The sequence below is a fragment of the Megachile rotundata genome, chromosome 10 (genome assembly GCF_050947335.1).
Source record: "Megachile rotundata isolate GNS110a chromosome 10, iyMegRotu1, whole genome shotgun sequence".
Lineage (NCBI taxonomy): Eukaryota > Metazoa > Arthropoda > Insecta > Hymenoptera > Megachilidae > Megachile > Megachile rotundata.
The window spans coordinates 1,795,777-1,811,936 of record NC_134992.1 but is presented as its reverse complement, the minus strand read 5'-3'; the positions used below and the strand labels follow the sequence as shown (position 1 = coordinate 1,811,936).

The 16,160-nt window shown below is 31.4% G+C and overlaps 1 protein-coding gene across 5 annotated transcripts in view; it reads left to right on the top strand.

Moving 5' to 3' along the window:
• Nucleotides 1–16,160, top strand: part of LOC105663968 (cyclic nucleotide-gated channel alpha-3-like) — a 1,281,713-nt gene that overhangs the window by 782,320 nt on the left and 483,233 nt on the right. For all 5 annotated transcript variants that reach the window (XM_076536535.1, XM_076536536.1, XM_076536533.1 and 2 more), the window contains 2 exons: nt 2,693–2,947; nt 6,198–6,328. In XM_076536535.1, the coding sequence (XP_076392650.1) occupies nt 2,693–2,947; nt 6,198–6,328 (386 nt within the window). The remainder of the gene's footprint in view (nt 1–2,692; nt 2,948–6,197; nt 6,329–16,160) is intronic.

Genomic DNA, 16,160 nt, shown 5'->3' with positions numbered 1-16,160 from the left:
TATTCAGCACGTGTTCCTAGCAGTGTGTCCTCGGCTAAACCTTATAGAAACGCTTACTACAGAATTTGCCAATTGAATTTAATAAAAAACGGAAATTGTATAGTTCAAACAAAGGACAACAATCAAAATTAATAAGTAATTCATGAGTAATAAAAAAGATACTAAATTCAATTTTTGATTGAGTTCGAAAAGATTACTCAATTCGATGGTATATTTTTTTCTTATAAAATATAGTTATTTTATACTTTGTTCATCTTACTTCTTGTATTTCGCACGCTATAACATTTTTATCATTAAAAAAGGAAAAACATTGTATAAGATAGGGGTATGAATGATGAAAGCGTAATGCTAGATACGTCGAGAAAAATGCCGAGACATTTAAGAATAGCCACTCCATGGGCGAAGTCGCGTTTACGAAGGGTTTCACAGGAATCTGAAAAGCTTTCTACCATTTCTTGGAGGTTTCTTAGTCCCTCGCGAAACTCACCCGCCTCGGGGGTTGTTTTATGGCCTTGGTATCCCAATGTCAGGGCCCGCCGTTGTAATGGTCGGCGCGTCGTGACCATGTGTCTTTCGTCCTTGGTTTATCAGCGAGTAGTTTAGGAGTTTCCAACAATTGGTCCAACATAATCCAACTTAAAACCAGCTTAAAAAACTAACTCAATTTTAACATTTACATTCTGTAAGAAAAAAATAGTACAGATAAATATGTTGATAACATTAAAGAAATGATCATTCGTAAGAAATTACATCAGCAAGGATTTACAATTTAGCTATCAGACAAAAATTATAGCTTATATTAAGTGACAAAATTACATCAAATGAGGTGAAAATGAAATGTTTAATTTAGTTATTATCTCTTCTAGAAGGTTTTGTTTCAATGTTATTATTATGTCGGAGTCTCGAGTCAGCTTCAAATCAAGTTGGTAACAAACTAGATCCTGAACTGGAAAATAGTTTATTCACATATAAATTAATTTACGTAACTCTTAGCATGGCACTGTAACTTGTATACAGAATGTTCCATTTAAAGTGTCATTGCATAGAAGAATCTCGAAAACGTGTGATGTGAGAAAAACAAACTGACACGTGTTCTTTAGTATTTTGGGTGGAGAGTCAAATGATGTTATTAATTTTTTAATACATGGCATATTCGAGGTTATTTCAAGGTCATCTTGTTTTTTTTTTTTATCATAAACCCATATTTTTTATTCTGGAATCATATTCTACATAAATAATACATTATTATTAAAATTTAGTGTTATATAACTTGTATCACTTTGTCAAAGTACACCTTATTTTTCAATTAAATTTCACGGTATGATTTTTCTAAAAAATGGTAACACCAACCAAAATCGATAATATGATTATTTCGTGATTGTGATTAGGAGATCTCTATCTGTTAGTGGAGGCATGAATACAACATATATTGTGACTGAGGTAGAAAGGAAAACAATAATAAAAGGGAGAAAGAAATACGGATAGAAGGACTGGTTACATGTGTAGTCATGCAAAACAGAAATTTTATTACTTCTATGTTAATAAATACTTTTTGTATATGCTGTTTTAATCAGTTTGTTTCAATTTGTATTAACAGTATATTTTCTTCATAATGTGTACATTTTGTCGAAATTATTTATATAGCCTTTAGAAATAAGACAATTTTTTTTTAATTTTAAAATTATGTTTTACTAAAGTTTACGAGTTTATTTCAAAATGTAGTAGTATTTCTTCAAAATATTGATAAGATACGTTATTTATATTCTTAAAACGTTGTTCTTTTCAAGATATAATATTTTATACGTTTCGTGTCTCATTATATTTATGGAAACAGATTTTTAATAATTTTGATAGTATAGACGTCGTTTTTACGTATACATATAAAACGCGAGAATGTGTGGGAACTATATTACATGTAAGTTAAGTTTACAGTTATTCTGTAAGGTTAGATTTGTATTTTTAGTTATTAGAATTTTAAAATATCGATTTCCGCTTTTGCCGCAAAAAATGATAGTTGCACTCCCTGCAGGATTACTATGATGTAATTTTACTTATATGTCATATTGTTCGAACCTAAATCAGTGACTATGAATAATAAATATCTAATTAGTTTAAATAGGCACAATTATATAGTAAAAGACTCGCTTTCGTTCGGTGTGTGTGTGAGGGGGGAAAGGTCTCCTAGTCCTCTCATTAGCCACCCGTTTTGGCCCATTGTAAGAAAGTAACATTTTGATTTATTTTTTTTTCCATCAAATGAAAAGAAATTTAAAGCCGTAAATAAAGATGCGATTACATAATTTATTTTAATATTCTTGTATATTATCCACAATTTTCCATTACTTTCAGAACGTACAAAATAAAATAATAATTCTTCTTTTCCATTTAATTTCAAAATTGGTTAATTGTTGCGATCCTATTCTTCAATATAAGCGTTGCAAAGTTATTGATTCAATATGCAATAAAAATGTAGATGCAAAAGAGATGCCAATAAGCAAGCAAAGTACGGATATTCCACACCGCTGCTTGCATAACTATTTCCTACCCCCTTTGTGGTTTAACGAAAATTCCTTAGCTTAAAGTACAACGAAATTCTTCGTGTAATATTTTAACGGGAGCTTTAAAATTTATCACGACGCTATGACAACTCCGCTGGAATTTCATCCAATTTTCTTCGTTTGTTGTTTCACAGGTTTTGGGCGTTCATGGATAGGACTGAGCGACACACAAACTATCCAAATTTATTCCGCTCCACTTCCTTGATACATTATTTGCTAGTGATCTTTCACTGGAATGGGTGCCTCTATCACATTATTTATAAGAACAACGGCTTTGGCAGTAAAAATTGGGTGTTCAGTGACTCCGAAACAGCGGATGTTGTGAAACAGTACTTGCAGAGCTATTACTGGTGCACACTGGCTCTCACAACTATTGGTGATTTGCCAAGGTAATTTCATTTTTATCTATACTTTAACTAATTATTCGTTATGAACAATGAATTCACTACCATAGATTTGCATTCATTTGTATTGTATATATACGAACAATACTCTTAATTACTTGTTGATAAAAATTTATGACTCAGCTCTTAGTACTTGAACAAGAGCCGAGCTAAATTATCGTACTTTTTAATCGTAAAACTTTACCAACATATTCTGTACGAAAAAATGAGAAAAGAGAGTATGCTAACATATGATTTTCAACACTTTATTAAAAAGATATAGCAAAAGTAGAAAATAATTTCGGACTACTTTGTTTTTATATGTCATATACAGTGTATCTCAGTTTTGTACGTAAAACTTTACCAGCATTTTCTATAAATAGAAGTGATTAAAAAATGTCATATAATATACGAGGTGTGACACAAAAGTAACGAGACTAGTCCAATAAATCATTGTACCTGCAGAATCAGTTCTCCGTGACATTATCACTTTCAAAGTAGTCCCCTTCAGCATTCACACACTTTTGCATTTGGTGCTGCCATTGCTGGTAACAATTCTGGAACGAGGTTTTTGGAAGTCCCTTTAGGAGATTCTCCGTTTCTGCCTGAACCTCTTTAACTGAGGTGAAATGGGTTCCCATTAAGCAAAATTTAACTTTAGGAAATAAAGAAAAGTCTCATGGAGCCAAATCAGGTGAATAAGGAGGATGCCCCATCACAGTAATATTATATTTTTGCTGGTCAGAAACTGCTTGACAGACAGTGCCGTGTGAACGGGTGCATTGTCCTAGTGCAACAGCCATCCATCGCTCCAGAACTGTGGCCTTTCTTTCCAAATTTTTTCACTAAATCTTTTTAGGACTTTAATGTAATAGTGTTGGTTAACAGTCTGACCACTGGGAAATCACTCAATCATTACAATTCCATTAATGTCAAATTTTGTTTTTGACATGCATGCTTTTTTGAGTTTTGGAGATCCTGAAGACTTCCATTGCATCGACTGGCGCTTACTTTCTGGGTCATAAGTAAAAATCCATGTCTCATTACATATTACAACAGATTTCAACAAATTTTACAAAAAACTTGATGTTTATTCGCTTTTCGGTTTTTACATTAGACATTTTTCCGGCAGAATGCAGTTGCACGTGTTCACTAAATAACGCAATACTTCCAAATGGTATGACCGATTCAATCGAAATTGGCAATATGGATAGAGGAGGCATGTGGGATGATGCCACAAAAAACAATTGCTGCCAATTCCATTGTTTTTTCAAGCTACAGACCTAGTCTCGTTACTTTTGTAACCTCGTATATTAGCGTCAACGTATTTTGGAGGGTCGCCGAGGGCAATTAGCCTGTGCTATTTTGCCTTTGAACGGTTTATGATAGGGGTAGACTGGTGAGGTCTAAGCGAAAGGTTGTTTATGAGAGTCCAAGTGAGGCGACAGATGATGGCTATTGACTTGGAGTCGAGTGGTCATCAGATGTCGCAGGACTGTGTGTTTTGTCAGTTTGTAAGGTTGTAGAAAAGGGCAGGCAGTTTGTTATTGCATTGCCTAAATGAATAGGAACGTTGTTCCTTAAGGATCTGGCCACGGAGTAGGGAAGGCATCCTTACCTTTGGTAAGAGGACTGAGTTTAACCTCTCAGCACTTACCCCAGAACCTTGTGAATATTCGGACCTTGCCTTTTTGCCTTGCTTAATATTAAAAAAAGACTATTTTCTAACATATATGCACTTAAATGCTTTATTAAATAATATTGGACAATTTTTTCCTTCAGTAATACATATGAACAACTGTCGAATGTATTTTTAAATAACTTTTAATAATATCTTCACGAGTCTATATTCATATAAAATATTTCTTATTATTTATGTAGATTTTTCTTATTTTTATTTATATTTTACTTCATTATGCTTAGTAACATTTTTGTTATAATTTTTTAATATATTGTTTGAATACCTATGTTGATATAATATTCTTTTCTTATTTTTACAAATAGAATATATCAATAAAGATCGGCAGTAAGAAACTGAGATATCCTGCATGTTATCATAATAAGCGTGTACAAATACTTTCTTTGTATTTAAAATAAATGAGTATATCCGGTACAAACAAATTATGGTATAGTGACATAACCCAAAAGGGATAAATCTACATCAAATAATAAGGAAATACAAATATGGTATCGCATTTTTAATATTCTGTTCCATTTTCTATAAAAATTGATTTTGCTTGTTTACAGAAAATCACAATTTTAACAAATAGTTAGTTAAATCAATAATTAATAAATATTATAAAGCAGCAAATGTAATGATTAATGCCATTAAGATGCGTTTAATTTCATAATTTTTAATAAATATTGTTACTTATGTGTGTTTTTAACATCAACTAAATTTATTAGGTCATATATCAGTACTTATGCCAATATTATAAGGAATAATGAGTAATAATAAACTTTATTGGTATTAGTTATCATACTTATTTATTCAAAAACGTTCATTAGTACTTAAATCAATGAAAAAGTTGTTACATTTATTATTTTTCATGTTATGATCAAATTCTTTACACATATTTAAAAAATTTACTTATTCAATTTTTTTTTTAAGCAAAGCCAATTGTAAACGGATGTATATTTTTGGCTTTGTTTTTCATGCAAATTCAACCCCGTTTTAGTTACTCCTCCAGATTAAAAATCCCAATATACCTACTGCTAATTGTATCTGTCAAAATAGACGAAACGTATGGTCCTATTTGTCCTTAGTATTCTGAACATAACAACGTTTTAATACGTATATCAAAATTAATAAATACTAGTATTGTATATAGATCGTGCATTCCTCTCCTAACAGAGCTTTTACAGTTATAATTTGCACATACTCTAATGTATATTTAGTGCAAATACCAATTGAATATGTAATAATTTGTTTGCATTATTGAATTCCTATATTTCTGTTATTTTATATTGGTTTAAGTACAGTTTAATTTCTAATGATACGTTATGCAATATGTATAATGTAGATCAATAATTTTACAGATTCAATAAATCAAATACTATTATATAGTAATAATCGTTATCAAGAATTCAATTATTATTATTACTATTATATAATACAACCTATGACATAATATGATTTAATAATTTAATAAAAAAATAATACAATAAGATCTCTGTTATTTTAAAATAATGTTGAAGTAATGCATATAATATTTAATCAGTTAAATATATATTTTTTTATCTTTACCACTTTCAGACCGAGAAGCAAAGGTGAATATTTGTTCGTGATTGCTCAGCTGCTGTTTGGACTGCTGCTATTCGCCACCGTACTTGGCCACGTGGCCAACATCGTAACTTCCGTTAGCGCTGCTAGAAAGGAGTTTCAGGGTGAGTGAGAATCAAATCCAATTATTTTGTGTGCACACGATTTTTTTGATCAGCAGAAACTTCAGCTTCGGTCAACAACTGTAACAATTTTCACGGTGATTGTTTCTCTTTGGGAAACTTTCCGTTAAGCGAGGTGATTGTTCGTTTCCGCCACGGAAAATTCTACGTCGTAAATTGCTCTGAATACAGCTTAGTGCTGACACTACCAAAACGCGTACTCGAATAAAATCTTAGTTGTTACATACTTTTTATACGACTTTTAAGTGTGAATTTACTTTTAAGAATTATCGCGTGAATAATATTTAAGGTAAGTGGTTGACTGAGTATAGAACAAATTAGTTAAGGAACAACGTTCAATTTATAGTTATTATTTATGTGTGTATATACTCATATACAATGTTATATAAATCATTTAAAGCAGACATGGACATGATCATTAAAACTGCACCTCGCAATTCAGTATATATTTAAAAACGTAATCTTTTTGTACGTAAAAAGAAAAGGGTATAGCCGGATAAGGTAGTCAAATGTGCCCTTGAATCGAATTATAAACCCAATTCGTCAGTCGGTAGCCTATCCAAAAAAAAACATCTCACACCAAGTTTCAATCCCCTATCTCATCCGTGGGGGTAGTAAAAGGGAAAAAACGAAATTCCGGTTTTTGGCCCTTTTTGCCTATTTAATTTCGTACAAAAATTCTGAAAAAATTCTAAAACATTGAGGTCCAGATAGCGCATATTATAGAATTTTTTCAGATTTTTTGATCGCAAATTGTAGTCGTGAAAAATCAAAAACTGAAAAAAAATCCGAAAAAATGCGATTTTTTAGTGAAGATGTCGGAGCACTACTTTTATATTAATGTGGTAGTTAGATATTAGTACAACTATTATTCTCTAATTTTTTCAGATTTTTCGCTGAGGTGCGCCGTAGTTAAAAAAATCAAAAACCGATTTTTTCGCGCGAAAAACAAACTTCTGCTTTGAATTTTTCAAGAATTTTTTTCAATTTTTTTCAATATAAAGTTTACTAATATATTTATTGTTGGTTAATTAAATAAATGTCTGCAAGGTTGAGTGAGTAACTAAAGATATATATTTAGAATAACTTGGACATTACATTGTAAATGTTCAGATAGAGACCAGCATATCGTGTACGGGTTCGTACCAAAACTCCCGATAGATGGTGCGCACTCTGCTACTATATACTGTACGTATAAATAGAAAACCATACATTTATATTTATATACAATAAATATTTATTTAATATGTATTTCAAATACTGTACGAAGTGCCTATAACCACTATATCACCATTTGTATTTGGTAAATATTTAAATTCACGAAAACAGAAAGAAGCTCTTATTTATTAGCAATAATTCATACGACTAGATATGATTGCAGACGAAATAAAGTAACTTTCAACTGAATTGAAACAAAATGAATACGAGTGCTAAAAAAATAAATTTTATACATTCTGAATTATATAATGAATCAAATTACTGTTATTCAATTGCTTATTGATAGATCAGACTATTAATCCTTGATCGATGACCTACCGAGGCAACAAGTAACAATTTTAACCTTTGACTACAATTCATTTCTATTTTTAAAATTGTAAATTGTGAGAAAAATTTTTGGATTGTAGCTGATAACATCGTGAAGTGTGTTGTGAAGGTCAGCATTTTGAGTAATTTTTTCCTATGTGTAAAACTAACGATTTACTTTAGTTTATAAACATATTTCACAAATTCTTAGGACCTTGGTGTACGTGGTCCAGATCAAAATCTTGACTACATTTGGTTATACATGTATGATCACATCTTGACCTTAATTTTTGAGCTATACCCAGAAAGCTTCAATTAAACTTATTATATTATAATACTAATAAAAAATTATAAACTTTCGAAAAATGAATATCAATATATCGATATGGCTTATTTTATCGCTATAGCTCTATTCTTTGTTTTTTTACATGAATATTCGTAGTGCAGCATATACAACACAATTACAATACATATATTTCAGTATACCGTCGTTATTATTTTTATAATTAATAAATGAATAAATTAAACAAATGAGATACTACATATACACGGTGTCCGCGAATTTAACAACTTAAGAAATTTAGTAACTGTTATAACTTTTTAATAAAGCTTTAAGAGATCTCTATGTTTACATAACATTTCTTTCTTATTTCTATGCATAAAATATACCAATAGTCTTTGGGTGCAAAACCTGGGACATCCTGTATTTATATAATAGTAATAGATATGTCAATGATAATATAAATTTAACTGAAATTTTTTGTCAATATTTTTAGAAATAAGAATGAGCAGGGTTATGTGTATTGTGAAAAGTTCATCAGAATATTGTCTTTGACATATTTCAAGGCCATCATGATCGGAGCATAATACTTTTTTGTAAATATTTTCCATTTTTATTTTGAATATATCAGGAACTACATACAAAAATCTACAGATCAAGTCAATAGGAAAAGTTTTTCAAAATCATGTTTTTGATAATATGTACAAGTCTTTTTTTGTGAATTTTTACTTCTATTTAATTCGTAGGAGTGGAAACTAATACAAAATAGGAACATATATTTTTAACGTAGTTAATAAAGTATAAATGGTTTTCATTTCTTGTGCTAACGTTGACGTAATCGCGAGATTTACGATCATGACCATTATAAAATACAGATTGCACGACATTTTTCTTTGCTGTAAGAATGCATTAAGTAACGTTTTTTACACAATAGGAAACTTAAAAATAACATTTGTTATGATTGCACATATGGTTCGCCTTCCTATATTTACTGGGAAGTGCAATTTATATACCTTCATCATAAACTTGATCGCATGCATTGAAGAGTAAATAGCGAGAACTCCGTACAATATTTATTTTGCAAATATTTCCAGAATACTCAGATATCGAATTAATTAATCAATAAGTAATTTAATACATTGCATTATAAAGTACGAGGTGCGACACAAAAAAAAAAAACGAGACTAGGTATGTAATTTGAAAAAACAATGGAATTGGCAGAAATTCTGATTTTTCTGTTGGCAGAATCGATCATACCATTTGGAAGTATTGCGTTATTTAGTGAACATGTGCAACTGTATGCTGCCAGAAAAATGTCTAATGTAAAAACCAAAAGCGAATAAACATCAAGTTTTTTGTCAAATTTGTTGAAATCTGTTGTAATATGTGATGAGACATGGATTTTTACTTATGACCCAGAAAGTAAGCGCCAGTCGATGCAATGAAAGTCTTCAGGATCCCCAAAACTCAAAAAAGCATGCATGTCAAAAACAAAATTTGACATTAATGGAATTGTAATGATTGAGTGGTTTCCCAGTGGTCAGACTGTTAACCAACACTATTACATTGAAGTACTAAAAAGACTTCGTGAAAAAATTAGGAAAAAAAGGCCACAGTTCTGGAGCGATGGATGGCTGTTGCACTAGGACAATGCACCCGTTCACACGGCACTGTCTGTCAAGCAGTTTCTGACCAGCAAAAATATAATATTACTGTGATGGGGCATCCTCCTTATTCACCTGATTTGGCTCCATGAGACTTTTCTTTATTTCCTAAAGTTAAATTTTGCTTAATGGGAACCCATTTCACCTCAGTTAAAGAGGTTCAGGCAGAAACGGAGAATCTCCTAAAGGGACTTCCAAAAACCTCGTTCCAGAATTGTTACCAGCGGAATGCAGAAGTGTGTCAACGCTGAAGGGGACTACTTTGAAGGTGATAATGTCACGAAGAACTGATTCTGAAGATACAACGATTTATTGGACTTTTCTCGTTTTGTTTTTTATGTCACACCTCGTATATATTTGAATAGGAATTCATCAAACAGAGAATAAATATTAATTCTGCTGCATATTTTAAAGAGATATTTAAACATGTTAAGGAATTAGTATGAAGAAATATTTTTATGTTTTACTCAAATTTATTAATTAGAATACTTTGTTTTACGCAAATTTATTACGAGAATTTAATAAATAGAATTTCTCAAAAAGAAAATAAAAACGGTTACGAATTGTGAGTTGTGGGCTATTTCGATCCTCATTTGCTCATTTTATTTCAGTGTATAGATATTTTGCATTAATGTGAGTTACACATTGCATTTACTGTATTAGCACAGCGATGTATCAGCACACTAAATTTTAATACATTTTATACTGTGGAATCAAAAAATTATTTTATCTCAAGTCCAGGCTTTATCCATCCAGCGTGTAACATTAAATTTGATAAAGAACTTACAAGTAGCGTGACTTTGTAAAATTTTAGAGCCGCTGCGGTAGAAGAAAATAAAAAAAAAAAACAATGTATATGTGAAAATATTATATATGTATACAAAGTGTACAAACAGAGTCAAGAGTCACCAGTACATGTAATATTTACGGTAAACAAGCATGTCGCAAATGTTTACCAATAATATGCAAATTATGCATTGTACATGTGCATTATGCATTGACAAATATATGCATTGTATAAATGGTATTATGAAAGCGTATGTTCATTATTTTACAATTAGAATTATGAATACACACACCTAATTAATATACATGTATGAATATACAGGGTGTTCGCAGTGACAGTGACCAGTGGTTTCCTTGTACACAGTAAAGACTTCAAATAAATGAAAGTAGAAAAAGTTGTACTATATATTACTAACGGTACGATGACCTATTTCCATTTTTTCTGTTTATATTATTGTAACACGAGGTAGAAAATGATTGAAACGCTAATTAAGTTCGATTTGAAAAATACTACATATATTTTGTAAAGCCGATTCCGTGGGCGAAGTAATGTCTTCGAAAGGTCTCTCCAGAAGAATGCCTTCCAGAGGTCTCCAAAAGAATGCCCTCTTCCCGTTCCGCGAGGTTTCCTAGTCCCCGCGAAAAGGGCGTCAGGGTTGTTTTATGGCCCGGACGTCACAGCGTCAGGTCTTGACCCCGTGATGGTTGTCGTAGGACGGCCATGTGCTCGTCGTCCCTGCTTTATTGGGGTGGGTCATTGGGAATTTTCTAACATTATCTTTCGAGAAATGAAGATGGCTTTCAGTTTTTTTTTTATGCAACGCTATATATTTTTCAATGTCATAGATACGTGTATTGAAAAGAATGTATTAGTACCGAAAAGTATTCAAAATTTCTTCGATGACTTCAAAGTGTTTCAATAAAAAATCGAAGGACTTTTTTTAAGAAAGGAATCGAGCAATTGTCTTTAAGCTGGCAAAAAGCATTAGAAACTGATGGAAATTATTTTGTTGATTAGCATTTAAGATTTCTTTAATAAGTAAATGGTTTTCGCCAGCAAACAAAATTTTGATTACTTCTCGGTCCCCCTATGCCACACTCAAACCGATCATCCAAACATTCTCTCGCAAACATCACACAGCATTTACTTGGATTCGTTCAGGCAAACAACTCATTTACCCATTTCATTCACACGAAAATTCTTAAAGCTAGACTAAATATAAATCTTGCAGAGACGTAGCGGCCGCTTATCAACGCTACAATTGTATTTATTAGTATATTTTTACTTCAAACTGATACGATTATATATTATATTCAATGTTAATTTTATTAGCAGTAATGGATTTCTGGGCTCTACATATTAATTACACTTCTCGTTCTTTGTGTCATGTTTTACACATTGAACTTTTGTTTTATCTTGTAAGAGGGTTAAATCTCTTAGCGATGCAGTATAAACAATATCTTTAATATGATCCCACAAAGAAAATGATGGATGATAGAGAAACCTTACAGATTATTTTTAGGTCTGCACGTTGCATTCCATTTATTATTGCACATATTGTTCTTGCTGTATTTGCTGCCATCTAAAGTCCTGATATAAAAGTACGAACTGAATAATGTTATTATTAATTCCATATCAGGCATTTGTTTTATATTGTACCTAAAAACTTCTTAATTTTTCTTTAATTGTGATATGTAATTTTACACATTTCTAGTAGAAATATATTAGTACATACAATATTATGGAATATTCAATTTATTTATTTCATTTCTGCTCTTATATGGTTTTGAATGTCACTGTCATTCATATGAATGTATTCATTCTGATACACGATTCCATGTAAAATTGAAAAGTACATAAGTACATTATTTTTGAAAAAATAATGTAAACGTAAAAAGTGAAAATAAGTCAAATACTAAAAAAGTATAGCGCAACTTGTTCTTCTTTCATTTTTTAAAATCCTTACTATACAAGAAAAATATTACTTCATAACATCCCGAACGCCCTGTATACTCGTACATTTGACAATTTTTCACTATATTTGTAATCTTTCAGAAATTAGAAAACTAAAAGTTATTTTCGTCAAGTATCATATCGTCTTTCTAAATAACATATTTGGTCGTTTTAAAGTCTTACTATTATTAAAAGAAATTAAAGCAGAAATATATGTGTCCATGAATTATGTTAATTCTATGCTTTTCACTTTCTAATAATTCCGTTAATTTTTAACCAGTTCAATATATAATTATAGGTATATACCTCAAATTCTTACTATAATACATATGATTGTACCATAGACATTACTGTTCTTAACATGTTCTTCTGCCTCACAAACATGACTTCTCCATGTTAAGTACCAGAATGGGACAATCCTCCTCATACTATACGCAGTGCAAAGTACTTACACATTGAAATCCTTTTTTTATCCTTCTCTACTTTGGTCATCATACTGGTCAGGATAATGAAAACAATCCTCCCATATGAAAAATAATCCACCGAATCGACAGTTATGACAAAGAACTCTTGATACCAATGGCCTGAGTCACTAAACCGTAAAGCCTCTAACAATAAGACACTAAAAGCCATTATTCATTATTGATTCGCAGTGTTTTTCTATCCTACTGCATGCATTTTAAATCTACCTAAATAGAAGAAGCACTATAATGGCAGTTTTTTAATTTAATTGGAGTTGGGGTATTTTATGTAAGAAAATAGGGGAAACCCAAATAGGCAAGGCCTATGTGATTTGCTCGGATAGCTATCTTTTATTGATGAACAAATGACGATCCGAGTGGAAAAAAAGGCTTGAAATTGGCAGTTTCTTTGAAGCAAAAAGAACAGTTTCATTAAAATATATAAAAGTTTCCTTTATAAATACTAAAAACTTTTATTAAATTGTTCTAAAAGTTCTTGTACAATAGTTTTTCATGAAATAATTAGTTAAATACATTTATCTTCACGAAGCACATAACTATTCTACATATAGCAATTTTTGTTGCTTGCAGTGAAATCCATAAAAGCTAAAATCCCTTGGGTTTTAAATAATTATAGAACGTTATTTTGATAGTCAGGGATCTCTAATTGTATTCAATTATTATTACACCCAGTTCTATGACAATTATTAGAAAAAATGCGTTTGTTGGATACTTTCATTGCGTAATCTGTACAGCTGAATACCATATAGCAGGGGTGGCCAACCTGCGGCTAGCGAGCCACATGCGGCTCTTTGAAGGATTATTTGTGGCTCTCGATAAATATACCCACGTTCCCTTTTCATTTTTGTGCTATTATATTTTGAAAAATTATTATCATTCCGTATGTGTTTCAAAATGTCTTTGAAATTACTGACGACAAATATGAAAGACTAAGTGCAACGTTGTAACAAATTTCATTTCCGTCCAAGTTAAGAATGATATGACTCATCGAAAACTGCGCTATCGAAAATTGCGGCTCGCGAAACATTTCAAATTTTGAAAAATGGCTTGGACTATCAAGGAGCTTGGCCACCCCTGCCATATAGGATAAAGGTCGGCAACCTTTTCCGGATGACGGGCCATTTTCAAAATACAATTTTTTATGCGAGCCGCACATTCAAATGTAACTTAAATAGTGCTTTTATATCATATACGAGTATAAATATTATTAAAAATAAATATAGAAAAAATTTATTTTTGATTGACATGCTATAATAACAATAATGTCAGAGAACAAAAATTTTACAATTCTTAAAAGGGAAAAAAAAAGAAAATACAATTCCAATTACGGTAAAACTTTACAGTTACTACGTCACCTCAAAAAAAATATTCGGGACATGTTTTCGATGTATTTTTGCCTCCTGAATAGGAATATGATCATAAAAATCGGCGGTAAGGTATTAGTAAAAAGCTACAAAAATTGTTAAAAATTGACATTTTTTGCAAATATTTTATAAAATATTAGAAATGTCAAAAAAAAAAAAATAACTTCCTTGGACGGTTGGACATTGGGTTACGCTACCGACCGTGCCGCCCGACTAGTTCAACTAGTTTTAATTATTTACTTCCTAATCGCGGAGCCCGCCCCTCGGAGCGGGGAAGGCGGTAGGGCGCGCGCTTTAGCGAAAATCGACACTTTCGTCATTCATTTGCAGCTTTACCGTTAGAATTACAAAAAAAATGTATCAAAACTTTCTTGTAGAGAATTTTCCATTCTACATTTTTTGTTGGAAACATTTTTTCATCAGATGAGAATTTTTCAAAATAAATGCAAAAAACTCTAAGAAATCACGATTTTCTGCTGTTTTTCCAAAATAGCAGCTCAGATATGTCCGACCGCCGATTTTTATGATCATATTCGTATTCAGGAGGCAAAAATACATCGAAAACATGTCCCGAATATTTTTTTTGAGGTGACGTAGTAATTGTAAAGTTTTACCCCAATTACATATGTATAAATATGTAAATATAAAATATAAAATATATAAAATATTAAGGAAAATAGTATATATTTCATTTTATTCATTCATTAAAATTCAATGCGCTTCTTGTTCTTAAGTATTGTTTGATAATTCATTTAAGTCCAGTTATGTTTGGGATACTGAGATCCTCAACAAGTTTTGTAAATTTTCATCAGTCAACCTCGTTCTGTAAACATTTCTTTGTGTGTTGGTCTGATTGCGCACCTTTCATTTTTGACACCGTATAGTGGTTGTAAGGCATCGGCATAATGACGTATCGATTATACATATGTATATCGATTAGACATCGATGTATGATGCGTTTGTTTTTGAAGCGAGCAAAAAGAGTGATCGTTTGAAATCGGTTGCGAGGACAATTGTAATAAATAAGTGATTCATTCGTTATTAAGATTTCGTGAATTACGGTTGTACTTTTGAACATTAAATCCTGATATATTTTTAATTCCGTTTTCTTTTCATTTTTCGTCGTCTTCTTACAGTTCTATATTTTTATTTTATGAAATTCATTTTTGAAAATGTTTGTTCGCATAAATAGGTGCTTGAATAAAATAATTTTCAGAAAAAAAATACACCGACTTCGAAATGCACTAAAAAGTATAAAATAATTTCTATTTCCTAATGAAGTAATTTCTATTTCTTTGAATCATACAATTACGTCACAGATATGAATTAAACCTATTTACTCGTTAGGCAGTATATTAAATACATTTCAACCTTTTCGGAGGCGGCGCAAAATTAAAAGATTTTTTTGAGCATGTTAACCTTTGGACAGCCGAACATAGGCAAAGCTTGTATAGCCATTTTTTTTTCTATACATATAACTCGACAGCACGCCGCGAAGTAGGTGTTAATGCGTATAAAATGTAACTATGGTCTATCTAGCCCTTTGCGGACGGGACGGTTCGAAGTGAACCGTGGGGCCGAGCTCCTGCCGCGATAGTCATTAAAAATTGCCGGCGTATATTTCTGCCTAAACGCGGTTTTCGTTCATAGCATTCCAAGTCAAATTCTGGACATATTATATGTACATGCACAGATTTACGTGCATGAACACATGTACGCGTTTCTCGGCTCAATCAACTGTTTTCGCCAAACGCATATAT